The sequence below is a fragment of the Caretta caretta genome, chromosome 1 (assembly GCF_965140235.1).
Source record: "Caretta caretta isolate rCarCar2 chromosome 1, rCarCar1.hap1, whole genome shotgun sequence".
NCBI classification, from domain to species: domain Eukaryota; kingdom Metazoa; phylum Chordata; order Testudines; family Cheloniidae; genus Caretta; species Caretta caretta.
In genome coordinates this window covers 222,657,144-222,685,104 of record NC_134206.1, presented here as the reverse complement: position 1 = coordinate 222,685,104, position 27,961 = coordinate 222,657,144, and the positions used below count along the sequence as shown (strand labels likewise).

General features: G+C 41.6%; 1 protein-coding gene and 1 pseudogene across 1 annotated transcript in view; one reads left to right on the top strand and one right to left on the bottom strand.

Annotated features, from left to right (window-relative positions):
• ANO2 (anoctamin 2) overlaps nt 1-27,961 on the top strand; it is a 262,392-nt gene that overhangs the window by 94,366 nt on the left and 140,065 nt on the right. Inside the window, exons 9-11 of the mRNA XM_075120949.1 lie at nt 11,167-11,301; nt 15,488-15,648; nt 26,851-26,933. Of these exons, the coding sequence (XP_074977050.1) occupies nt 11,167-11,301; nt 15,488-15,648; nt 26,851-26,933 (379 nt within the window). The remainder of the gene's footprint in view (nt 1-11,166; nt 11,302-15,487; nt 15,649-26,850; nt 26,934-27,961) is intronic.
• LOC125630945 (large ribosomal subunit protein eL36-like) lies at nt 5,620-5,958 on the bottom strand (annotated as a pseudogene).

Here is a 27,961-nt window from a genome sequence, read left to right as displayed (position 1 = left end):
GTTTGGCAATAAATGCCTCTTACAACAAATGCTGCTTACAGTGTCCTATGAAAGAAACCAATACATCGAGCTAACTTTACACTTGCAGCAAGATTTACAGTATGAAGAGGATAAATATTGAATTTGAAATGGCTCATGAATCTTCACTTTGCCCTGAATTTTTCGTAATGTTATGAAAAGAGAAATCAGCACGTGGGTTTCATATATGGCTTTGGGGGTTTAGCTGATGTAAATGATGGTATAAGGCTGGGTATAAGTGGCCTCAGAAAAGAGGCATAAGTGGCAAAGTAGTACAGATTTCACGGATCTCTCATTTAGTGAGTGTGCAAAGCCCAGGTATGTTGCACACCAATGAAGCAGAAGGGAAAGTGGGCCAGGAAAAGCAACTAACAGGAAATGTGAGAGCAAGTAGGTAGAAAAACACTACATGATATGTCCCCCAGTCCAGAGGAAAGGCTTATTCACTATAAAATACTAAAAAGAAGGAAAAATAAGGCTCTGTTATTGGGGACTGTACAGCTGAGTGTAGGAGGAGAAGGAAACTCATCATAGAATATCAGGGTTGGAAGGGACCTCAGGAGGTCATCTAGTCCAACCCCCTGCTCAAAGCATGATCTAAATTAACTTCTTATACTCCTTATACAGGGCTTTCTTTGCTGGGGAAATGAGAATTACTGCAACCGAAAGGTGAAGTAGTTTCTCCCTCCCCAGGCAACCTTCATGGACTCAGTAGGTAAGAATCTTTTCAGCCTGGCGGTTGGTTTTTGATTTGTTTGCAAACAAGGATTTAGCTGTCCCACCTCCAGCTGAGCAAGAGTAGGAAAGGGGGAGCTAGAGATATTTCTGGATGTTAAGATTGTTGGTTCTACTCTGAGTGGCCCCACATGATCTTATGTGTGCCCCATCATTGGCTTCAGACAGCTCAGACATTGCATGGCTGCTACTAATAGGAAAATATCCTGTTAGAAATAAAGGATAGATCCTTCACTACTGCATGTGTGTGCAGAGGTGTGCAGAGCTTCTGTGGGCCAGTAGCCTCACAGACCAATCTGCAAATTGAGATCAGGGATTTATTTCCTTCAAAAATATCGAAGTGTAAATATCGCTATTATTTTGTGTGGCCACTTTATCATCTCTACGTCACTGTACACTACATTCATGTTGTATCTAGTAGCTCTTCGTATGATCTTCTTTTACCATTGTAAACTATTCAATTCACAAACAATAATTAACTTTTACTCACAGTGCTCCTATTGAAGTAGGGAAAGATTATCATCCTTACAACTGAAAAGGTGCCATTGTTCTACCTTCAGTCTATATCTTTAGTTTCCATCAATGGATCATTTTATACGTATTTTATATTGTAACACTGAAACTCTGTATTTTTTTTTCTCCATTGCAATTTTTCCTGTGTTCTGTACATTAATTCACGTGAGGGTCTATGAACTGGACACTTTCTCCCCGTCAATATTTTGTTATTATTAAGGTTTAAATATTAGTTACTTTTGCAGCACAGCCAAGGGACTGGGGAGATAAGGCAGCATAAATGCATTTTAGGACTTAGCTTCTAAGGAAGTTTATTCCACTGCTGGTGGCAATTTAAGCACAGATTGGGCTGATCCTTGACCGTCTCCAGTTAAACTACAGACCTCTGATTTCAAAGGAAGAGACAGCAAGTATGGCAGGTTTCATACAAATCCTTAACTAAGGAAGCTCCATTAAGTGGCTCTTCTCCAGGGGTGCTGGAACAATTTGTACAGGGGGGGGTGTTGAGAGCCATTGAACCAAACTGTAAACCCTGTATATGATGGAAACCATGTTAAGCCAGGGGTTGTGGCAGAACCCCTAGTTCCAGCACTTATGCTCTTCTCTTTCTGCATTTTAACCAGTTCTACTTATAAGTAAAAGGGGCCAGACTGATTGTTGTCCTGTGAGTAGAGGCCATGAATTCTATGGAGCACAAGGGCTGCAAAGCACCTGACCAGCCCCTCCTTGGAATACACCTGGTGCAGGAGACCTGTATCAGGCACAAAGATGGCTCTGCTAGATCTGAGCCCTCTTCCCTGCAAAACCCACCACACAAATGGTGTTTCAGGGTGGGAAACTTACATCCTGCGGGCACGGGCACCTAGATGCAAGTTAGAGACAGCCTTCAGGGGTAGGGTGTAGTTACAAACCTGCTGGGGTGCCAGATTAATGGAAAGGTACATCAAAGCCAGTGAACTTGGGCTAAATTTTGAGAGAGTCGGGGCCAGTTTTTGCTACATACTACACTGAACTCAACCTCTTTACACTGTTTGGTATTTGAATCCAGGGACACAACAAGCTACTAAGGAAGGAAATCTTTGCACAACCTCCCTTCTCCTCCTCTGTACTGAGCTGCTGAGCCCACTTGCTTAGGAATCATTTTTGTGCTTTTTGCTATGGACAGAGCAACTCTTCTGTTCACAGCACTAATGGGCTGCTTATACTTGCCCTTCTAATATGCTTCTCCTTTTCCTGCGTCACACTGGAGTGTGTTAGTATTTAGCAGAGATCCCAGGATTGTTTTTATCCTCCTCTTGTCACTTCTGTACAATTGCTTTCCAGTTTCTTGGCTGATTGTTCTGAAGGGGGTTACTCTTTGCCAGGAGTCTTTGCAGGCTCCCAGATGGCTTCATTTGGTAGTACACATAGCTGGGTGAGTTGACTGGAATGGATTGTTACTGTACTTTCTGGAGTCAGAGAGCTGGGTTCTGTTCCTGACTCTGCCATGCTGACTTACTGTGCAGTCTCCAGCAAATCACCCAGGAGCATTCTGAAGAATCGTTCATTCATGTTGGGCTCAAGCACTTTGAAGTTGCCATTTCATCACAGGGGAAAATATTATTGTTATTTTAACAATGCTGTAATGAAAAGGAGTCTCTCTCACACATGTTGTAACAGCAGAACACTAGAAATAATCTCCATATCCACCGAGCTTAATTCTGCTCTCATTTACACTGCTGTAAATCTGAAATAACTCCAGTGAAATCTATGCAGTTAATCTGGGTTTTCCATGGTATAACCTCAGGCAAAATTTGTTGCTGACTGAACTGTTTATCAACACCCGCTTAGAATAGACTTATTTTGAGGGCTTACGTGGGACATGGGACTTGCAGTAGGCATCTGCACAATGGTGATTTTCATTCAGTAGGCAGTTGTATGACTGGGAGGGCTAACATTGCAAATATGAATGTGTGAGAGAGACAGAGAGAAAGATGTGAAACAACAGATGGGCTAGATTGGGACATAGCAATGAAAAAATTGAATAGTCTTCCCAGCTAGGTGACTCAGTGGCTACAGTGTCTTTGCTTTGTCTTTTTAACTTTGCTCCTAAAACGCTATGAAATTCTCTCCCAAACATGTCACACATTACTTTATTCACATTCCAGGTAGCCCACACTTGATTGTACACAGTTATAAGCCTTCTTCTTCTTCTTCAAATCTGATCTATTTATAAGTTGAATAACTTGGCAACACAGTGTTACGACGAACATGCATCTTTGGTATTTAATTACCAGTTATTCTATGTCTTGTTGCCAAACCAATATAATAGACAGAAGTGCATCACAGATGTCTGGTTCAAATATATGGGAACTGAATAAACATTTTTAATGCAGCCTTCAGGATACTGTTTGTAGTAAATTTGCCATGACAGTCGATACACTTTCTGCAGTTTCTTCTCTTGCTTTGTTTACTTAGTGCTTGGTCCTGAATGGTGCTGAGAACCTGCACCTTCTATTCAGCTGCTTACCTCTCGGTACCCTTTTATATGATACACATGAATCATGATCTGCTTCTTTCAACCTCTTCCTGCACCCACAACCAGCCTGTGCCCATGTACGGCAAATGGGGGGATTTGGCCCTTAACTATTTCTGGATATATATGAATCAGGTGTAAATTATGCCAAGATCGAGATGTGATATAACAAAACCTAGTTTGTTTCTCCTCTTGGTCTACAACAGAGTAAAGCAAGAGCACTCCCATTACAGTCAATGGAGTAATACTGTTTTTACACCAGTGTAAGTGAGAGAAGAGTCCAGGCCCTCGGTATTTACGTGAGGTCACCTGTAAACATCCCTCCCCAACACATACATCCTAATACATCCTACCACCACCATCCAGCACACACACATTTCTAGCCAGTACTTATTCTTAAAATTAGGTACTGTGGTTTTCTTTATAATCTGCAATGTTATTTAGTGAGTATAGTTGCAAATGCTTAGCTTTAGAAAGAATGTAGTATACTAAGCTAATTTTCTTTTTTTAAAAAAAGCCTTGATGTATTCGTGTATGAAGTCAGATATTTACAACTATAAGTGATTCTTTATGTCGTTATTTGTCTTGTGGTAGTGCCTGGGAACCCTCATCATAAACCAGGACCCCATTGTGCTGTACAAACACAGAGCAAAATAGTCATTGCCCCCCAAAATGTACAATGTAATCGTAAGACAGAGACAACAGATGGATACAGGGAGGAGCACAAAGAAACAATGAGATAATATTGGTCAGCATGACAGGCAGTCATCTCAGCATAGCACCAGCCTAAACGTTGTCAGGTTTTATTATAGGCATCTTGGTAGAAGAGGTGTTTGAAGGAGGAGGAGGAGGTAGCTCTGTGGATGTTTATGGAGAGCTCCTCCCAAGCATGAGGGGCAACATGGGAGGAAGCACAAAGGTGCTTGTTTGAACATTTATCAAGTAGACAATGGAGACCGGCATCATGGGCCAATCAGAGACAGGATTAGACCAGAAGTCCACCCAGTTAAATATCTTTCCTCAAGGACTGGCTGGTTCCTAAATGGTTCAGAGGTGGGGGAGGGTGGGTTGTTTTTTTTCTTATTCCCTTTCTGTTATACCCTGAACTGTGAAGTGCGATAACACTGCTTGACTGGATGGCCCTGGGAATATGTGAGTTCCTCAATTTGACTATATTATGCTTAAGATCCAGATTGTGACAGAGTTTTGAGGACATGAAAGTAGCCTTCCTCTGTTTGTACCCTCTTCCCCACTGTGGTAGTTACACTAGCAGTCCTTGTGCTCACCGGAGGCCAGGGATTGCATGGTGTTAGTGACAGTAGCCACCTCAATGGCCCTGGGTAGGAGGCAGGATCACAACCCTATCTTCCTCAACCCCGTCAGGGAGAGCTGGTTGGCTGCCAGTGGGCGTGTGCCAGTGAGCTCTGAGAGGTGTATGTACCTCTGTGATGTCCTCTGTTAGGGCCCAGTCCTGTGAGGATCTTGGGGTGTGATCTGACAGATGCCCACTGAAGGCAACGAGAGTCCAGCTTGACTGCAGTGGGTGTTGGATCAGGCCCTTGATGCCACCTGCCAGATATTGTGCTCCCTCAACTCCGTTTATTTTCAGTGAGGGTTCAAGGCACTCAGCCTGTAATAGGAGGAAGGAGCGTATCTCTACCATTTCTTACGTTGGCTAAATAATCTCAGCCTGTCATCACACTGCAAAGCACAATCATCGGTCTACCTTGGACTATTTCAACCTCTGCTCTGTTGAGCTTAAATCAAGGAGACTAGCACAGGACAGGTACTCATATCGGGCATAGCCGTTAACATTGTTTTTTCTTTTTGAAAACATTTTAAGTCACAGAGCATTGTGCAGCTCCCTGCTTCTTGGCAGCTGCCTTCCTTCCAGCTGCCAGGACATTGTTGAGCTCTTTTCACTTTCTCTTGGCACAGATGTGAATAGCAACCCTTTGCTTTATGAATTTCAGATTACTTTTATCATTGGAAAGTTTTAATAACCCCATAGAAAGAAACCCTCACAAGCCGTGAGCCCACTGACTTTGGAAAATCTTGTCTCTGATGAACTTGGTGCGTTTGGTCTGATGATCTCTCTTCTGACACTGCCTGGGCTCAGATACCTTCTTTGCCACTTTATGGGCCTTGTTCAAGCCAATGGCCATAGCAAAGAAGGCTGCCAGCTCTGGTCTTTTAAGGTCAGATTGTGGCCCATCCTGCTTGTCTGCAGAGGGCAGAATGGGACGGAAGGTGCCCCCTTAGAATGCTGTGCCAGCTGCCCATATCACCCATGCATGTGTGGGGGAAGGGGCAAGAAGTACATGGAGCACTGAGTCTGACCCCGTCCCATCATGCTTGCCAGAGCATCAGCACTGGTTCCCTGGGGAAAGTATGCTGCACAAGGTATATAGCCAACGCAGGGTACGTTCCCTCGGAGAACAGGGGGAAACCTGAAGCCTTATAGGGATTCCTTGCTTCCTAGTCTGCCCTTGGGGTAGTGCAGCTACATATTGGCCAATATATGAGGTTTGTGGCAAATCCATGTCTGGACCCATTATTTATTCATATATTTTTTTAATAAAATACTTTTTAGTCACAATTTTAATAAAACTATACACAAATAACAGCAAATATAGTCAATACACTCCAAAACAAAATCCCTGCCAAATTCATGATTCATGTACAAATTCTACTGCAAATGACTAGCCCTATGAGTTACAGTAATATTTCTCACTTAAATAGCTTATTTATTTATTTGTATTCCAGTGACCCCCATTGTGCTAGGAGCTGTACAAACACAGAACAAAAAGATGGCCTTGTCCCAAAGAGCTTACAATCTAAGTTGCAGTGTGAATGTTTGTAGATTTTATAAGGGAATAAATATAATATGCTAACCAGTAAACTCATATAAGCTGTTTAGAGGCTGGATCCTACAAATAATCACACATGTAAGTAATCCTTATTTATGCAGCTTGTCCTACTGAAGTGAAAGGTATTAACTTGCATAATTAAGTTCCTTTCATTTGAGTATGCTTGTAATGATTCAGGGTGAGTTGTACCTTTGCGTTGTACTGCACTCTCTCCACGGGTCCCTGTTCAAGTGACTAGCCCTGTCCTGCTCTTCTCTCAGGGTGGAATCCTGCAATTCTCCTCACTCTTAGACTTGGTCTCCAGGTTAACTCACCCCTATTTACCATCCATATTTCCTCAACAGGTCCAGCTGTGTTTGCCCACTGCTATTGCCTTCCCTTCTGGAGTTGTGATCAATATGAAAATACTGTGATACAGGACAGTGTCTTCAAAACAAAATATTGTTTATTCATTCATAGGAACATGACAATCAGAGAGAAAAAGATTAAAACAACAAAGGTCTTCATGCACAGTAGTCTTACCTAAATTTTAGCATTTCTCTCAAGACTTAGGCTATGTGTACACTATCACTTTTGTCAGTCGGGTGTGAAAAAACACATGCCCCCAACCAACATAAGTTTCACCAACAGAAGCGCCGGTGTGGACAACATTATCTTGTCGGGAGACTCTTTCCCACCAACACAGGTACCGCTGCTTATTGGGGGTGGTTTAATTATGCTGAAGAGAGAATTCTCTCCCATCGGCATAGAGCGGCTACGCTGGAAACCTTACAGTGGTGCAGTCGCAGTGGTATAGCTGTGCCGCTGTAAGGTCTCCAGTGTAGACATAACCTTAAATAGGCTTGTCTTACCCCTGGAACCCTCCCACTTCTGGGGACTGGGTTATAGGTTGCTTCCCTGCAGACCCTCCCTCTCCCCCTCTGTGCATCAGGGGTGCCCTTTTAACAGTTTCCAAAGCCCATATCCTCAAAGGTATTTAAATGCTAATTCCCAATGGGAATTGACACCTGTATTGTCATTTAAGTATCAGCGATTGGGTCCATATACAGCCATTGACTTTGGTTCCTCCAATCAAAAAAACACCGAAGACTGACTTAACCCTTAGTTTTCCTTTAGGAAGCAACCCAAGAACTACCAAACCCACAGAAGTACACGTAACATTCATAAAATCAATTCAGATACCTCCCATGTTCTTGACAAAGGGTGTGCAGGATCATGTTGAAAATCACAAATAAAGAACTGTAGGCAGATATAGTACTTGGAATCTGTAAGAGTAAAAAAGATGTTTTTTTTTTTAAATTAAACAATCCCAAACATAATTTATAAATTAATAAATATCCGCTCTGTGATATCTCAGATGTTATAGTAGTTCCCAATACTGAGAACAGGAACTAGCTGTGGTACTTTATAAATGACTGTAGTCATACACTTTCCATTTTGGATCAATAACATCAAAATGCTTTTCCTGTCTATTAATAATTGGCCCTAATATTTAGATACTGGGTCCAATCATGAACACCAAAACCATCCCACTCCCCCTCAAATTACCTCACATAGATATTTGTTTTAACTAATTCTATCTCTCACTTAAATGTACTTTTCTTTCATTTCAGGTAATTAGCTTTTGTTTTCCATTCCTAATTTCCTTAAATATTTCCTCGTGCTTTGATGTCATTATCACTCAAGCATATTTTCAGTTATCATATTCCCTTCTGATGTATTTTGGCTAGGCTATCCATGTTATATATGTGTTGGTTTCTATTGGTCATATCCTACAACTCTTTTATGATTGCAGCTACCCTTCCTAAAGGCTCGATCCTACTGTCATTGAGCTCAAGTTTTGCCATTAACTTCAATAGGAGCAGAATAAGCTACTAAATTATCAATGCTCAGTGTGCTCAGAAGTCCAAGGCCCTGAATTTGATATTGTTTAGACCACTGTAAATTAGAAACAATTTAAACAAAATCAATGGAATTACATCAGGGTAAAACTCATCTAATGTAAATGAGATCAGAATCAAGCATGTCTGTGCTAAGGCTTTATAGAGAGCATTTGTTGCCTTTCTTTTGTTAAACGTGATATCCTTATGCTACCTCTTAGTGTTACATTTGCTTTTTTTTACCACTACCCTTAGAGCTTGTGTTTAATTAATGTAATGTGCAATATCTTTCCCAGAACCCCCTTTTGCACTACTCTTTTCTATCCAACAGTCTCTTATTTTATTTTTTGGCTTGTGAGATATTTCTCAGCACACTGTTTTTTAAAATCTTAACTAAATCTCATCATATTATCTTTCTCCCTACTCCGCCTGTGATTTCTCAGAGTTCCCTGGAGCTTTTGAAACTCCCAGTATTCTACTATATTTATAATCACTCCTAACAGTGCTTTGGAATGATCATTAATTTCATCAGAGCTGGGTATACATCCTGTTGTGTTTGATTCATGAAGAAATTGGGCTGAATACTGATAAGTATTTATCACTACCTACAATTAACTGTTCCCTACCATGCTGTATACTTTTGCATACCCACTGTAAAGGCAGGTTAGGATGTCAGAGATATGTATTGTACCTGAATGGCCAATGACGGGTGTGCCCCAAAGTCCTGTTTTCATGTTAAAAATTGTTAGTCTGAAAATACACTCTCTGATGTATCAGCCTATTCACATAGGGCCTAATCCTATGGCCCATACTCATTTAAGATACTGGGACTGCTGAGGTAAGTAAACACTATTAGTGTGGGTAAGCATTGCAGAAGTGGGCACTTATTCACACCAGATGCTAGGACCATGAATTAAATCCTGGCCCGATTTAAGTCCATGGCAAAACTCCCATCGACTTCAGCCGGGCAAGGATTTCATCACATATCTCTTATAATTTCTGTCAATTATCAGAGGGGCAGCTGTGTTAGTCTGGATCTGTAAAAGCGGCAGAGAGTCCTGTGGCACCTTATAGACTAACAGACATATTGGAGCATAAGCTTTTGTGGGTGAATACCCACTTTGTCGGATGCACGTAGTGGAAATTTCCAGAGGCAGGTATAAATATGCAAGCAAGAATCAGGCTAGCGATAACAAGGTTAGTTCAATCAGGGAGGATGAGGCCCTCTTCTAGCAGTTGAGGTATGAACACCAAGGGAGGAGACACTGCTTTTGTAGTCGGCTAGCCAGTCACAGTCTTTGTTTAATCCTGAGCTGATGGTGGACGTTCATTCACCTGCACGTCCACCAATGTAATATACATCATCATGTGCCAGCAATGCCTCTCTGCTATGTACATCAGCCAGACTGTGTTTATCCTACATAAAAGGATAAATGGACACAAATCAGATATTAGATATTATACAAAAACCTGTAGGAGAACACTTCAATCTCCCTGGACTCACAGTAGCAGATTTAAAACATAGAATAGAATCTCAGGGTTGGAAGGGACCTCAGGAGGTCATCTAGTCCAACCCCCTGCTCAAAGCAGGACCAATCCCCAATTTTTGCCCCAGATCCCTAAATGGCCCCCTCAAGGATTGAACTCACAACCCTGGGTTTAGCTGGCCAAAGCTCAAACCACTGAGCTATCCCTCCCTACGTTTAAATGTAGTCATCCTGCAGCAAAAAAAATTCAGGACCAGACTTCAAAGAGAAACTGCTGAGCTTTGGTTCATTTGTAAATTTGACACCATCAGCTCAGGATTAAACAAAAAACTGTGAAAAGACTGGTTTCAGAGTAACAGCTGTGTTAGTCTGTATTCGCAAAAAGAAAAGGAGTACTTGTGGCACCTTAGAGACTAACCAATTTATTTGAGCATAAGCTTTCGTGAGCTGCAGCTCACTTCATCGGATGCATACTGTGGAAACTGCAGAAGACATTATATACACAGAGACCATGAAAAAATACCTCCTCCCACCCCACTCTCCTGCTGGTAATAGCTTATCTAAAGTGATCACTCTCCTTACAATGTGTATGATAATCAAGTTGGGCCATTTCCAGCACAAATCCAGGTTTTCTCACCCTCCGCCCCCAGCCCCCCCCCCACAAACTCACTCTTCTGCTGGTAATAGCCCATCCAAAGTGACCACTCTCTTTACAATGTGTAAAAAAAAAAACCTGTGAGAAAACCTGGATTTGTGCTGGAAATGGCCCAACTTGATTATCGTACACATTGTAAGGAGAGTGATCACTTTAGATAAGCTATTACCAGCAGGAGAGTGGGGTGGGAGGAGGTATTGTTTCATGGTCTCTGTGTATATAATGTCTTCTGCAGTTTCCACAGTATGCTTCCGATGAAGTGAGCTGTAGCTCAAGAAAGCTTATGCTCAAATAAATTGGTTAGTCTCTAAGGTGCCACAAGTACTCCTTTTCTTTTTGTGAAAAGACTGTAACGTTAGTCTATAAGGTGCCACAGGACTCTTTGCTGCTTTTACAATTTCTGAATATCAGTTGCAGGGATTTTTGAAACACATCCATAAATGATACTGAAGATGACACCCTTAAAATATATTTTCTTTCTTTTCTTTTTCAGGAAGTATTTTGGAGAAAAAATAGGACTGTATTTTGCGTGGTTGGGTTTATATACAGAATTCCTTATCCCATCTTCAGTAGTTGGGATAATAGTTTTTCTTTATGGATGTATAACCATGGAAAGTGACATTCCTAGGTAAGCTTGTCTGTGAACAGTATTTTGTTACTCAATAATTATAACGTTATGTTATTGATCCTCAGTAACTGTTAATCTTCAGTAACTGCAATGACTTTTAATATGTTTGAGGAACATTTGTGTAGTATTAAACAAATCTGTATAATACAGCAGCCATTTATTTCACTAGGATCCTACACACATGAAATAATCTTATTCAGACCAAATAAATTCATTTGTGTGTTTACAAGAATGCAATAAACTTACTGAGCATATTTATTTCAATAACTTCACCACTGAATAGCCAAATAAACACATGGTCATATTCCACTGTAATTCATTCTAATGTCACATTACACAATATGTGTGCATTTGCATCTGTGTAATACAGTATTTGAATGCAAAACAACAGAATGTTTATTTGGATCTTCAAAGGTGCAGTCATTGAAATAAGGACACTCAGTAAGTTTATTGCAGTCTTCTAAAACATGTGAGTAAATTTACTGATCTGAATAAGATTATTTCAGTGTCCTTTCTTGTATGTAGGATCACAGTGAAATAACTGCAGCTTTGTTAGTACAGATTTCCAGATATAATAAGTGAACATCTAGAGTTCTGCAACTTGGTATATTGCAAACAATGATACCTTTGGAATAAGTGGTGCTGTTCTAATATAATATAAAGTCTGTTTACATAAATGGTTTGACATTTTAAAATGAGAACTGGTCAAAATGTTTAAAATGAAAAGTTTTTTCTATTAAAAATGTATTTAATCCCACACAAAAAAATTGCAAAAATGTTTTGACATTGTGAAAAAATTCTGTTTTCCATTACATATTGTGTTTTTTTCTTGCAGATGTTAAAAAGAAAAAAATAGAAAAGATTCTCAATGTAACGATCATTTTTTTTTCATACACTGAAGGTTTTCAGTAAGTGAAAAAAAATAACATTTCCAATAAAAAAAAATAGTGGAAAAAATTGCGAAATTTCAAATAAATAAAAATGAGTCCATTTCAAACCTTCTGAAGCAAAAAACCCAACTTCTTAATTAGAAAATGTTTCGTAGAGCTAGTTTTTCGACTAGCCCTATTTAAACATATAGCAGAGTTGGCGAATATAAAAATTAGTATAATGACAATTCGATCAGATTGTGTGTGTTTATAAACAGCAAAGTCCTGCTTCCCTTATTTCCAAGATTAGGTTGTAGTGCAAAGCTCATTGAAGTGAATGGAAGGGAAGTATTTCCATTGTCTTCAAAGGGCTTCATATCACTTTCTTAATCCTGTGTAAATCAAGTTATTTGCATGGGTAGTTTGATCAAAATTTAGCCTTTTCTACATTTGGAGTCTGCAGTATTTCCCTAATTCCTGGTTCCCCAAACTATTGTTTGTTTGTTTTTTCTGTTGATGTGGCTATGAATAAAGACACGTTTTAATCAATTCTGATGCAAATGCTCACTTCTCAGTGAAAAAAATGTAAAAGTAGGAATCTTTTGGTAATTTGCAATTTATCAGTAAAGAAGCAATGAAATGGTTAGATTGTTTGCTAAAGAAATTGACACTTTTTAAGCATGGGCATTGTAAATTACAATGCTGGATTCTAATATTACCTCTGGGTCTGCAGAATTATCGAGGTATTCCCTAAATATACTGAGTTAACCTAATTCTTGGTTTCTACACATAAAATGAAAACCAAAATTTTTGGAAGGAACAAAACCCTTCATGGTCAGGGCATAAGGCAGCCCCTAAATAATAAGGGTTAGAATGAAACTTTCTCTAGGGGCAGGTTGTTCCATAACTACCACTGCTGGGTTTTTGCAGCTTCCTCTGAAGCATTAAGTGGTCACTATCAGAGATAGCATATTGGATTGATGGACCTTGGGTCTGATCCAGCATGGTAATTTCTATATTAGCTAAGGTAAATTGGCAAGTTTTAAAATATGATCGCTGTGCAGAAAAACAGATCAAGACCATTACAATTATCAATGATTGGTAAATGATGATTGATAACATTTCTGATTTAGATTTTTTGACCTGATTTCAATGAACTTTTAATCAAGATCAGCTGTGCCCTTCTCAAGCAAATCTTATGCTAACATTAAACCTGCAGAGGGACTTATGGCAAAGATATATCTGCCCCACTCTCTGCTGCCTTTTCAAATACAAAACAAGAGTGTTATTTTAACTATGTCATGACTGGAAATAGCTGTACATAATTAAAATGAATTAATTTCCAGAGGGATGGTCTTGACTGTTAAAAGGAATAAATCATTTTCCATCACTGACTTCTATGATGATAGAAAATCACATCAGATGTTTGTCAAAAAGCAAACAATCACAAACCAGAATAGTGTAAAGTTAACATATACCTAATAGTGGTATACGTCCAGTGAAGTGGTCTGGTAAATTCTTCTGTGAGGCCATGATCCTGCAATTTGATCAATGCAAGAGCCACCTGAGCATGTGACCACTGATGTGAATGGGACTCCATGTGAGCATCAAGATCTTGCATACAGATCTACTCGCAGGACTGGGGTGCTTACACAGTAAAATCAGTAGGTTTTGGCTTAGCCTATAGGAAAATAGTGGTGGTTAGTTAAAGACCATAGATAATTGAATAGATATATAGTACATAACAATGCATATTTTAAAAACAACTTTTTAAATAGAAATTTTAAAAACTTTAGAAAATGTTCACATTAGTTTGTCAAAATGACAATCGGTGTTGCAGTATTTTTGTAACTCTGGTTCTGGTGTCTCTTGGTGAGAATGGATGTTTGCTTGTACTACATCAGATGATGTAATCTGAGGCACAGGACATACAGTTTAGCGTTTAAATGCATGAACCAGGAGGGAGAGCTTTACAATTGTTGTTTTAAAGTACATTTCATCATAGTTTGGAAATTTAGATTAGCATTCTTTCCCCTGAAAAAATAAACAACTGAGTCAAATTGTGACAGGAGAGCATCACATGTACATTTGGGTCTGGAGAGATGAGACGAATTGGCCAACATTTTCAAAACTGACTGACTAGTGTGTTTGGGGGCTGTAATTTTTGGATACCCAATTTGAGACACCTTCAAGGGGCCTGATTTTTTGCAAGTGCTGAGCACCCACTTTCAGGAGGTACCCAAAATAACGAGTAACTTTAGAAAATCTTGGCCAAAATTTTGTAGCAGAAGATGCTACAGAGTAGCATTAAAAGCTTACCTTGGGAAAATACCCAGTGTTTATCCAAGTGTTCCGCAAGTGAAAGTGAAGCACAGGAGAAAGCAGGATGTTTCATCCAGAAGTGAATGAGTGTTTGTTCCTTGGCCAGATCCTCAGCTGGTGTAAGTCCCTTGACTTCAATGGAGGTATGCCAATTTACATCAGCAGAGTATCTGGCCCAACATATCCTGCAAAATGTTTTGCATACAGCGGCCAGGTGATCAGTTCCATCTGTGAAATGGAATAACTAACATGTATGGAAAAAGAAAAGGAGTACTTGTGGCACCTTAGAGGGAAGTGAGCTGTAGCTCACGAAAGCTCATGCTCAAATAAATTGGTTAGTCTCTAAGGTGCCACAAGTACTCCTTTTCTTTTTGCAAATACAGACTAACACGGCTGTTCCTCTGAAATCTAACATGTATGGGTACATTTAATAGCTTTACAGTGTGGTATGGAGATTTGTGGAGCCACATTTCCTCTTATTTGCACATGGCCAAATATTCCGCATAATTTTGGCCAGAATTCATGCACTGATTAATGTGACATTTAGCACATGTTCTTGTTTGAGATGTTAATCCATGTTAGAGACGTGTGTTTTATCAAAGGGAAGCCAGAATTTGGCCCATGGAGTTTACCTCACTGCAAATTTAATCCTTTTTTTTCTCATGCATTCAAAAGCTGATCTGTATTTCCTGTGTCTCAAATTGGATCATCCGATTCAGGATGTCAGTGTTCGCTTTGATTTCTTTTAATTATATTTAATACACATTTTTAGTGAGTAATTCTTCTCCAATAAAATCTAGCAATCAGATTGGTTTATTATTTTGCATTGGTTTTCCTTCAGCATAGTACCTGCATGTGCTGAAGCCTCCAAGCCCATGCACTATGTAACAGCATGCAGTAGCTGTGAATGGCTGAATGCACTAGAGGACAAAACACAAATGCTCCTTCTTTTCATTAGAAATCCATTGTGACATCTTTGCATTTGTTATTTATAGTAAAGAGATGTGTGACCAACCTAAAGCGTTCACCATGTGCCCTCTTTGTGACAAGTCTTGTGACTACTGGGACCTCAGCACTGCATGTGCTACGGCACGCGCTAGCCACTTATTTGACAACCCGGCCACAGTCTTCTTCTCCATTTTCATGGCTCTCTGGGGTGAGTATGGTTTTGAATGTTAGGAATGTTGTTAGGTCTGTGGACTCGTAACAGAAAGGAAAGCTGCGATGGTACAGTAGTCGAGCACTAATATTTTATTATGCTTAGGGCATTAGGGGATTAAATGTGCTGCATATGCCTTGTGGAGCTAGCAAGCCCCCAAAGGCTAGTATGTGCTGGCTTTTGCTGAGGACTGGATTCCCTCCCCTTCCTGGCCACCTACTAGGATTGCGATGAGAGGAATCCAAGCTTCTGTGCTCTGAATTCCCAGTGGTGTTTTAAGCTCTAGGAGCCTGAACAGAGTCCAGTCATTATCCCAACCTTGGAGGCCCTAGGCATACTCTCAGCATGTAGATGTCCTATCTGGCAACCCCTTCTGAATCTAGGAACTTGCTGTCCAGCCACCTAACCCCTCTGGATACAGTGCTGACCCTTCAGACTCCCCAGTATTTTAAAAACACCCCTCTCATAGAATTCCACCCCAAAGGTGTGAAGCTTCTGGTTTACAGTTGAACTCTCTCAGAAGTCCTTTGCCCCTTGACTTCCTGCCCCTGCAGCAGCCTCCCTCATCTTAATCTGGTGCAACATGGCTCTCTCCTCCAGTTCTCCCCCTGCCAGCACCCGTGAGTCCCTTTATAGACTCCTGCTGGGGCCACCTGCTTCTTTTGTTCTGCTTTTTGGTAATTTTCCATTACTCCCAACCCCCTTTCCCTTCAGACAAGGAGAGGAAGTGTCTTCTCCCAGATAGAACCAACTCACTGTCGCAACGTGTCTTACTTTGAAAAGATGATCGTTGAGTGCAGCTTATTTACTAGTGTCTGTCCCGGCAGAGACATAACACAACCCTGCTAATTGAGGTCAGAGCCACATCCATATAGGCTTTACATGACACAGTACGCATGATACAGTTTCATAAAATTATCTAAAATTCTGAAGTGGTAGAGACAGAACCCCCATTTCGTCACAATGACCAAGGACTGGAGCTAGCTTTATTACCAGGGATTCCCTCTGACTGTGGCAGTCTCTATGATCACTGGGGTGGGGGCTGGGTGTATATAAAAATGGGAAGAGGGAGCCATGGGCTGTGTGTGTTTTGTATATAATATATGTATATAAATACATACAGCCCAGGAGTCCCTCTGCCCATGCCCCCAGCCTGCCTAATACTGCTCCCAGTCTGCTCCGTCTTCACATCTTTCCTCTGTGGAGACCGCATGGAGAGCACCTTCTGCAGGTTCCACAAGGCTTGGGAGACAATACTGGGCAGGCTGTCAAGTGTCTTCTTTCACATGGAATGGGATTTATTTGAGCACAGAGCGCATTCCATGTGGGACAGTTTTCTCCATGACTCTGTCAAAACTTTGAGACTCATCCATGATTTTCCCCCAAATATCATGTGGCAATCACTGTGTACATACTAGATTTGTCCATAACAACAAAAATATCTGCCTATCCAAGGATCTCAAAGTGCATCATAGACACTAATTACTATTTTACACCTCTTCCTTACTTGCATTGCTGTTGGCCTCTCCCAGGTCCTGGCACCTGAATGCACTGTATTTTGCTTGCCTTGCTGCAAAGTCACTCACTAGTGATCTTATTTATTGTGAAAGATGCAGATGTGGTTGTCTTTTAAAACAGTCTCTGGAGGGCACCTCTGTGAACTGCATCAGGAAAGCCTCAGTCTGAGTGTAGAACTTTGGCCAAGCAGCCATATTATCCCGATAGTGCCAACTCCAAGTGAACAAAGATCATGAGTCAGGCCCCATAAATCATGAGATTGGCTTTAAAATTATGAAATGTAAAAAAATATTTTGAGCCTTTACGGAGCATTTTCAAGCTTTTCTAAGGTAGAAGCTTACTTAAAAAAATGAGTCTCATGTGAACACATGACTCGAGGAGTTGGGGCTTTGAAAAACATACCAAGTATCATGAGACTCACATTAAAATTGTGAGAGTTGACAACATTGTTAACCTGATCCAGTTTGTGGCTCAGTAATAGCTCTAGAAATTACACTGTGTTGAGTGTTATGAAAACTGAGGTGTCATGGTTTATCTGCTGTTATGGACTATATAATGCACAGGCTTTTAAATTTGCTACCTGTATCTATCATAGTTTCACCATGAATATCTAGGTTGCAATGTGTCCAAACCACAGAGCAATAAATGCTCTCAACATTGGCAACCTGACAGAATAGATATGCACAATCAGTGCCTGAACATGCCATAAGATGATGCCAATAGGCTGGGAGGAAGAGTTAGATGAGAAAAATGGAGTAAAATAAGCTCAGCTCTCTGGGGTTGTATGCCCATTCCAGTGCACTTTCATCAGTTACATCAAGTGAACTCCTGCATAGTTCTATGTGGTGACACTTTCTGTGGACATGAACATAAGGGCCACCCTCTCTGACATGCCAGAGTACAATCCAGACTAATAAGTAGCTATGTCAACCCTGCCTTGTAACCTCGGGTGTCCTTTACAGTGCCTTGTTGCTGTAGCCTGCAGCCTCGACTGCTCCCAAATAGCTTCCAGCACGTAAATCAGTCCCAGCTATGTTTCTGTGTGTGCTGCAGCCAGCCAGCTACACCTTGGCTCTGACCAGCCTTGGTTAGGCTGCCGTGTGACCCCAACACACTCCCAGTTCCAGATTTACCCCCAGAAATGTCTGTCTAGAGCCTTACCAATTTCACAGCCATAAAAAACGCATCATGGACCATTAAATCTGGTCTCCCCCCATGAAATTTGGTCTTTTGTGTACTTATACTCTATACTATACAGATTTCACGGGAGAGACCAGTGTTTCTCAAATTGGGGGTCCTGACACAAAGGGGAGTTGCAGGGGAGGTCGCAAGGTTATTTTAGGGGGGGTCCCGATATTGCCACCCTTACTTCTGTGCCGTCTTCAGAGCTGGGTGGCTGGAGAGTGGTGGCTGCTGACTTAGGGCCCAGCTCTGCAGACAGCAGTGCTGAAGTAAGGGTGGCAATACCATACCAGGCCATCCTTACTCTGCACTGGTGCTGGCGGTGGCTCTGCCTTCAGAGCTAGGCTCCTGGCCAGCAGCTGCTGCTCTCCAGTTCTGAAGGCAGCGCTGTTGCCTGAGGCAGTGCAGAAATAAGGGTAGCAGTACTGCAACACCCCCTACAATAACCTTGTGACCCCCCCAACTCCTTTTTGGATCAGGACCCCTACAATTACAATACCATGAAATTTCAGATGTACATAGTTGAAATCACGAAATTTAAGATTTTTAAAATCCTATGGCCATGAAATTCACCAAAATGGACCGTGAATTTGGAAACGCCCTATGTATGTCCTGTACTGCCCAGCCCTTTTCTGGACAGTGCAAATATATTAAGTTCATTATTCCTTTAAGGGAATAATACACGGACAACTTGTTTTCCTAAATGGAGTTACACAGACATTTCAGTTTGAACACACTGGATTAGGTAATACAATACACCAAGTTTACTTACTGCAGAAAGATAGATTTTGAGTGAATATAAATAATGAGGCATAAAAGTCAGAAATGGTTACAAGAAAAATAAAGATAAACTGTTTACTGGTATCCGCTTAAAAAGCTATCTTAGTAGCAAAGCAAACTTTTCACCATATGCTCCAGCAGATTACTGATCAAACTCTCTCAGGTCAGAACCCTCCCTCCAGAGTCCAGTGGCTGCTTCCTTTGTCTCTTCAGGTGCAGTGAATGTGATGGGCAGGGAGAGAGAGAAGGGTGCCTTGGGGTATTTGTTCCTTATATAGTCTTAGATCCCCTTTTGAAAAACATTTCCAGCTGAGAAACAGGAGACACAGAGTCTATGTGGAAGGTTGTTCCCAATTGTTTTTTTTCACCTGTTTGAACTTCCTTTGTCTTCCTTTCCTGCTTGATGACTCTGTTTACTGCTTAAATACAAATTAAGCAGAGCACAGGTTCCTTTGTTTAAGACAAACCAGTTTCCCAACTTCTGTTTGGTCATGGCTGTGGAGTTTGGAAGATATGATAATAACACCTTACAGAGGAACCTTATAACATCATATTATATACCACATATTTTACCAGGACAATACTGACCAGCAAATTACCAGTTTCCAAATGATACCTTTGTATAAAGATTATTACAATAGTACATCGAGTGTGAATACAGGGGTCTATTCTGTCACATCCTCCAAATTTGTCATTAAAATTCCACTGTGTGGTAATTGTTGGCTTTTAATTCTGGCCATTGTGTGTAATGATAAAGTATGAATGATGTACTGTCTCAGATAGATACAAGTTAGATACAAGATAGAAAAATCATGGAGCAGGTCCTCAAGGAAACCATTTTGAAGCACTTGGAGGAGAGGAAGGTGATCAGGAATAGTCAACATGGATTCACCAAGGGCAAGTCATGCCTGACCAACTTGATTGCCTTCTATGATGAGATAACTGGCTCTGTGGATATGGGGAAAGTGGTGGACATGATATATCTTAACTTTAGCAAAGCTTTTGATATGGTCTCCCACAGTATTCTTGCCAGCAAGTTAAAAAAGTGTAGATTGGATAAATGGACTATAAGGTGGATAGAAAGCTGGCTAGATCGTTGGGCTCAACGGGTAGTGATCAATGGCTCGATGTCTAGTTGGCAGCCAGTATCAAGCGGAGTGCCCCAGGGGTTCGGTCCTGGGGCTGGTTTTGTTCAACATCTTCATTAATGATCTGGATGGACTGCACCCTTAGCAAGTTTGCAGATGATACTAAACTGGGGGGAGAGGTAGATATGCTGGAGGGTAGGGATTGGGTCCAGAGTGACCTAGACAAATTGGAGGATTGGGCCAAAACAAATCTGATGACATTCAACAAGGACAATGCAGAGTCCTGTACTGTCATAAATATAAAGGGAAGGGTAAACCCCTTTAAAATCCCTCCTGGCCAGAGGAAAACTCCTCTCACCTGTAAAGAGTTAAGAAGCTAAAGGTAATCTCGCTGGCACCTGACCAAAATGACCAATGAGGAGACAAGATACTTTCAAAAGCTGGGAGGAGGGAGAGAAACAAAGGGTCTCTGTCTGTCTATATGCTGTTTTTGTCGGGGATAGACCAGGAATGGAGTCTTAGAACTTTTAGTAAGTAATCTAGCTAGGTATGTGTTAGATTATGATTTCTTTAAATGGCTGAGAAAAGAATTGTGCTGAATAGAATAACTATTTCTGTCTGTGTATCTTTTTTGTAACTTAAGGTTTTGCCTAGAGGGATTCTCTATGTTTTGAATCTAATTACCCTGTAAGGTATCTACCATCCTGATTTTACAGTGGGGATTTCTTTACTTCTATTTACTCCTATTTCTATGAAAAGTCTTCTTGTAAGAAAACTGAATGCTTTTTTCATTGTTCTCAGATCCAAGGGTTTGGGTCTGTGGTCACCTATGCAAATTGGTGAGGTTTTTTTATCCAACATTTCCCAGGAAAGGGGGTGTGTGTGCAAGTGTTGGGAGGATTATTCATTGTTCTTAAGATCCAAGGGTCTGGGTCTGTAGTCACCTAGGCAATTTGGTGAGGCTTTTTACCCAACCTTGTCCAGGAAGTGGGGTGCAAGGTTTTGGGAAGTATTTTGGGGGGAAAGACGTTTCCAAACAGCTCTTCCCCAGTAACCAGTATTAGTTTGGTGGTGGTAACGGCCAATCCAAGGACAAAGGGTGGAATATTTTGTACCTTGGGGAAGTTTTTGACCTAAGCTGGTAAAGATAAGCTTAGGAGGTTTTCATGCAGGTCCCCACATCTGTACCCTAGCGTTCAGAGTGGGGGAGGAACCTTGACATGTACTTAGGAATGGAAGAATCCCATGCACTGCTACAGGCTGGAGAGTGAATGGCTAAGTGGCAGTTCTGCAGAAAAGGATCTGGAGATTACAGTGGAGGAGAAGCTGGATATGAGTCAGCAGTGTGCCCTTGTTGCCAAGAAGTCTAATGGCTTTTTGGACTGCATTATTAGGAGCATTGCCAGCAGATCGAGGGAAGTGATTATTCCCCTCTATTTGGCACTGGTGAGGCCACATCTGGAGTATTGTGTCCAGTTTTGGGCCCTCCACTACAGAAAGGATGTGGACAAATTGGAGAGAGTCCAGCAGAAGGCAATGGAAATGATTAGGGGAATGGGGCACATGACTTATGAGGAGAGGCTGAGGGAACTGGTCTTATTTAGTCTGCAGAAGAAAAGAGTGAGGGGGGATTTGATAGCAGCCTTCAACTACCTGAAGTGGGGTTCCAGAGAGGATGGAGCTAGGCTGTTCTCAGTGGTGGCAGATGACAGAACAAGAAGCAATGGTCTCAAGTTGCAGTGGGGGAGGTCTAGGTTGGATATTAGGAAAAACTATTTCACTTGGAGAGTGGTGAAGCACAGGAATGTGTTACCTAGGGAGGTGGTGGAATCTCCATCCTTAGAGATTTTTAAGGTCAGGCTTGACAAAGCCCTGGCTGGGATGATTTAGTTGGGGTTGGTCCTTCTTTGAGCAGGGGGTTGGACTAGATGAGCTCCCGAGGTCTCTTCCAACCCATATCTTCTATGATTCTATAATTCTAAGTGTGTTTCCTAAGACAGTCTTGCTTGAAAAAGGAAACCCTTACATCTATACAAATGATCATTTCCAGTGTAATTGTATTCACAGCAATTTTCCCTCAGTATCAACAAGATGGTTTGTGAAGTATACTGTTGACATATGCTGTGTCTGCATGTTCAGAAATGAGATGAAAAGACTGAAGTTTGTAGTGAAATAGAAAAGAACAAACAGTTCTTTATGTACTGGTTTAAAATGACACTTAAGGATAATAAAATCTTTTCTGAGCCATATCCTGTCGTTAAAAAAAACCTTTCCCACAGACTGGAAAATTCTTTGTGCTGGGACTATGATAACTGAGCTTGTCAGTGCAAGAAAATACTCCCATCATCTATCAGCATCAGCAAAGCAAAATCAAGTACCCTATGTTAACCCTGCCCTGCTTGCATATTGAGCATTACATTACACCATATTATTGCTGCCCTGCAAGTAGCAGAGCGCATTCCTTCTATCTAGCTTTCAGTTTGGTGACTGACAGTTCTACTGTTCTTTGCATACCTGAAACCAGCTTCTCTTATAGTGTCTTGAATAAACATTGCTTGAATCACTTTTTGTAAGATGTAGTGATGGGGAAACTGTCATGTACTATTACTCACTATTACTATGCTTAAAAAGGGAACAATATAGTATTTATGCTCTGCTGAGCTGGCTTCTTTTCATGGTGAGGGCTGTGCAGAAGAATCCACCTTTTATCCTTTCAGCCTTCTCCCTTCTTGGGAAAGGTGGAGAGATTTGTTACGGTTAATATCATTAAAGGAAGTACGCTCCAGTTACTTGATGGGACACCTCATTAAATATCTTCATGAACTCAGCAACTCCATTTATCAATGCCCCATATTCATTGAGAATTTACACCAAAAAAGAACATCACGCCCGGCCAATTGTGCTTATAGCCATTGATGTTCTGAGATGTCAAGTTTCCACTCGCAGTTAAGCAATTTCAGAGGAAGAAGGAGAGTTGAACAATTGAAGAATTTTTCAGCTGGTGTAAAACAGGCAGTACTTCAGCAATTTACATTATTCTAATTTACACCATTTGTGTATCTAGCCCAACCAATTAAAGTAGGTAAATGCTACCATTTTCATTCCCTTGAGCTAAACAGGGAACAAAGGCACAAATTCACCTACAAAATCATTGTGGGTTTTTTTTCTATAGTTATTCCAGAAAGTCCTTTAAACCCCAAGGACATGTTAAACATTATTTTTATTTGCACTGTGTTCTCCATAAGGGATGAGTAAAAATAACAATTATTTGAATATCTGGGCTTAAGTTATGTGTACAGTCAGTCACATGTTTAAAATGTTCTCTGTTGTCTGCCAGTTCTTCAAGAGCAGCCTGCAGTGACTTTTAGATTCCTATAAGGTGAGAGGACTTATGCAGAGAATATGATATTCACTGTCCCCTACAGGTCAGATTTTTCAAAAGAGCAGAACATCCACAATCTGGGCCAGATTTTCAAAACAGCTCAGTACTTTGGGTACCAGACTCATGAAAATCTGGCCACTCATTTCAGTGCCTAAATGGGAGTTGAGATATTTTGAAAAATCTGGCCTTAACTGTGAATGTTGCACATTTGAAAATTTTGCTCTGAGTTCTTGAAAATCTGGCTCTAGAGCACACTTTTTACTCTGGTTTTATGACCGTTCCATCTGTCAGATGTGTACTTTTTATATTTGTTTGACTCTAGTGCAACTCCCTGTATCAGAATTTGTTAATAGACAGAATAATTCTGGCATCAGGCTGAATTATCTCTTCAGCGATGGAGTTCATTGAAGGGAAACAGCTGTGAAGAAAAGATTTCTTCCTTCCTCCCCATATTTCACAAGATCTGTCAGCCAGAACATTTTGACTTAGAAACTCCCATGCTTGGCTTGGCAGCAATGAGATCTTGAGCCAACTCTGAAGTTCTATTGTCTGGTTAGACACTGAAGTCACCCATCACTAAAAGTCTGGGTGAGCCCAGTGTAAGGTCAGATTAAAATTCAATCAGCTCATCTATATTCAGTCAGCTCATCTATGCAGTCTGAAGTTATGTGGTTCGTCATGGGCACCAGAACGCTTCCCAGTTTTACCTTGCTTTGGCACTCACACCAAAGGTGACCACTGTCAAAAGAATCTGGATCTAATTCCCCATTGCTTTGCACCTTGTACAATTATCTACATCTGTGCAGGGTGAATGCATAGTGAGAGAGGCAACATGTAACCTTGGCACAATTGAAAGGTTTTGTGGGAGCACATGACTGCCCCAAGTGTTGCCTCTGCCTGCACCCCCTGAAACTTGATATGTGTGTAGACAACATACACTATCATCTACCTCCTCCCGCTCCTGCTGCTCACTGCCCTGTGGCTGCCAAGCCTCTCAGAAGTTTCAGACATCCCTCCCTGCCTGAACTATCCTCAATCAATTTAGCAAGTGTTCAAAACAAGACCAACAGAAGTCCCAACGCAGCTGGGATGCACAGTTCCCCATGTGCCATCAGGGTGGCACCAGGGTGGGATGGTGCTTGGGCTGGATTGTCTCAGATAACAAGAAGTCGGAGAATTATCAGTCCCTTTTTCTTGGACGGGGGAATATGACACCCCCAAATCACCTTCTCCTTGATAGGCACATTGGAGGCCACAGCAGGGTCTACACCTCATTTCCCACTCTCCCCCTCCCACAACCTGCTCCCCGCACTCACCGCCCAGGGCTCTTGGGCTGAATGGGGCTCCACTTGAGCTGCCTGGTGCTGAACACCGTGTCGCAGTTCCTCTTCCCAATCTCGAAGATGCCCCACTGGCTCCCCTCAGTGGGAGGTCTGCAAAGCAGGCAGCGAGAAGCGCTGGGACTCCAGCAGCAGGGAAGGAGAAGCAGTCCCATGTAGCAGGGGTGGGAGCTCAGCGTGCAGCCAGCCCCCTGCTGCTTCCTCCCTTCCCAACCTGCGCAGCCAAACAGTGAGTGCCGCCGCCAGAGGGGGCCACTGTTTCCTCACTGATGGACATCCTGGTGATAGGTGGCCTGAGAAATCTGGGGGGGATCTGACCCAACGTGACACCTCCCCCCCATGTGTTGCCTCTGCATAGTGGGAGTAAAGTACTACTCTGATTCAATAATGTTTGCACACCCACTTTGCACAGATGGACATGACTCCACAACATACAATCAAAAGCCACAAAAAAACAGGCTGTCAAGAAGAAGCAACAATTATGGGAAGAAGGGCAGAAGAGTCTAAACATGAGAAGAGTTGAAGCACCACAGCATATGCCACCTAGTGTCAAGGAAAAGGGAAAGAAAGGCAGGAGGTGGAATTTGTGTCCCACCACTTACAGGAAAATCACCCTGGGTATGACGACACTGCAGTGATACACCCGCAGCTGGCCTGTGTCAACTGACTTGGGCTCACAGGGCTTGGGCTGTGGAGCTGTAAAATTGTGGTGGAGGGAGGGACCCAGAGTCTGAGCTCCAGCCTGAGCCTGAATGATTACACTGCAGTTAAACAGCTCAAGCCCCATGAGTCCAAGTCAGCTGCCATTGGCCAGCCACGGTGTTTCACTGCAATGTAGGCATACCCTCTGAGTCTAACACCTCACATGGCTGGGTTAAATGGATCAAAAATGCTCAACTATAACACTGTTAGGCATGCCAGGATAAAAGACATCCTCAGTACCCATATGGTGTGCCCCATGAGGATTGCTGAAGTTTTCCGGTTACCCATAGGTACTTAGGGTTTTTTCAGAAGTAGCCTATTTCTAACTTTGTCCTCTATTTCTGATTAATTGGGAATAGTTACAAATCTTCTATCTGGGAAGTTGTGGCTGAGTATTCAGATTTGGAGTTTGTCTCCCTATATTTTGAGTCCATAAACTGTAGAATGGCACAAGGTACATTGAGAGAGATGGTCTTGTGGGAAAAGCAGATCTGGATTCAGCTCCTGGTTCCGACATAGAATTCCTTAGTGCCTTTGTGCAAGCTCCTCAAACTCTGTTCCCAATCAGCAAAATCAGACTAATACTTTCTTTCTCCGACCTGTAGTCTGTTATCTGTTTAGATTGGGCTAATTTCAGTTGTTGGGCTTCGTGTGCAGGTGCTGGGTGGTGTTGGTGTCCTGTGATAAACAGGAGGTCAGACTAGGTGATCTGGTGAGGGCTTCTTGCCTTAAACTCTAAGAGCATGGCTACGCTCGAAACTTCAAAGCGCTCCCGCGGCAGCGCTTTGAAGTGCGAGTGTGGTCGCGCGCCAGCGCTGGGAGAGAGCTCTCCCAGTGCTCCTGGTACTCCACCTCCATGAGGGGATTAGCTCCGAGCACTGGGGCACTGTCTACACTGGCGCTTTGCAGCGCTGTAACTTGCTGTGCTCAGGGGGGTGTTTTTTCACACCCCTGAGCGAGCAAGTTGCAGCACTGTAAAGGGCAAGTGTAGCCACAGCCTATGAAATTACAAGCTCTTTCGGATAGGAACTATCTCTTGCTCTATTTGTACAGCACCTAGCACATTAGGTCCCTCACAGAACTTGGGCCTGTAGATAATACTGAATTGCAAAGAGTACATAATAATAATAATTAATTGTTATTAATAATACATTGAGTTTATAGTTTAAAATCTAACTGTGTTTTGTTGTTGTTTTTGTTGTTGAAGCTACCATGTTTCTTGAACAATGGAAGCGTTTACAGATGAGACTAGGTTACTTCTGGGATCTCACTGGCTTAGAGGAGGAAGAAGTAAGTTTTCTTTCTACATATTTACCATTGCAATCCTGAAAATGTACAGTAGTGATTAGATAGGTGGTTTCTTAATATATACATAATGCATGGAGGCACAATTCAAGTTATCTCTGGGTTGTTGTTTTTTTCAAAATGATTGTAAATTATCTTGAGTATCAAGATATCTTTAAAGAAATCATTGCATTTTAATTACCGTGTTCAGGTTTATTTTTAATAATTAAGGCAGAAGAAGATTATATCATAAGATTAACAGCAGTTCATTCTTAATTTAAAATTTCCATATTCATTTATATGGTGTCTAATGGTAGAATGATGACAGATCCCTCCTTTTAGTATATTTCATTCCATTGCTGCTTTATTATGGCTAACACAAATGCTGAGTGTAGAGGATTGTAACATATCAGAGTAGCGTAACTAATCTCTGCATCTTGGTCTGGACTCCCTGATTGAAACCAGGGATGGAAAATCCTGAGCTGAAAGTGCTGAGCTGTTGGACTGGTGACATTTGCTGCTGAGGCTGTAGGGCATGTATCCACCACAGCCCTGAATTTGTTTTCTACTACAAATACTGCATGTGAAGAATAGAGCTGGTTGGAAATCTGTCACCCCGCCCCAGAAAATGTTTATGCAAATGAAAAAATATTCAGTTTTGTCAAAATTTTGAATGGACCATTTTGATTTTTGTTTTTATGCATTGCAGGTGAAAACTGAAATTTTTTAGCCCAAAACTGCCCAAACTACCTGATTGGCCAGTATCTTCCATAATACATTGCAGTCTCCCCTCTGGTTTAACTAGCATGGTGCATGATATGATAATGGTACCTCATAAGAGATGTAGTCCAACTGCAGAGCCCAGCCCATAAAGGAAAACAGGGGCAGGTAGTATCCAAACTACAACTCCCATGAGGCACTGTAGCAGATGTAGGGGACACAGATTAATGTTGAACAGACATTTTTGGTTTTCTGATGAAAAACTGAAATTCTTCAAAGACCGTAGATGCTGTCCACAAAAATGTTTGTTTGGT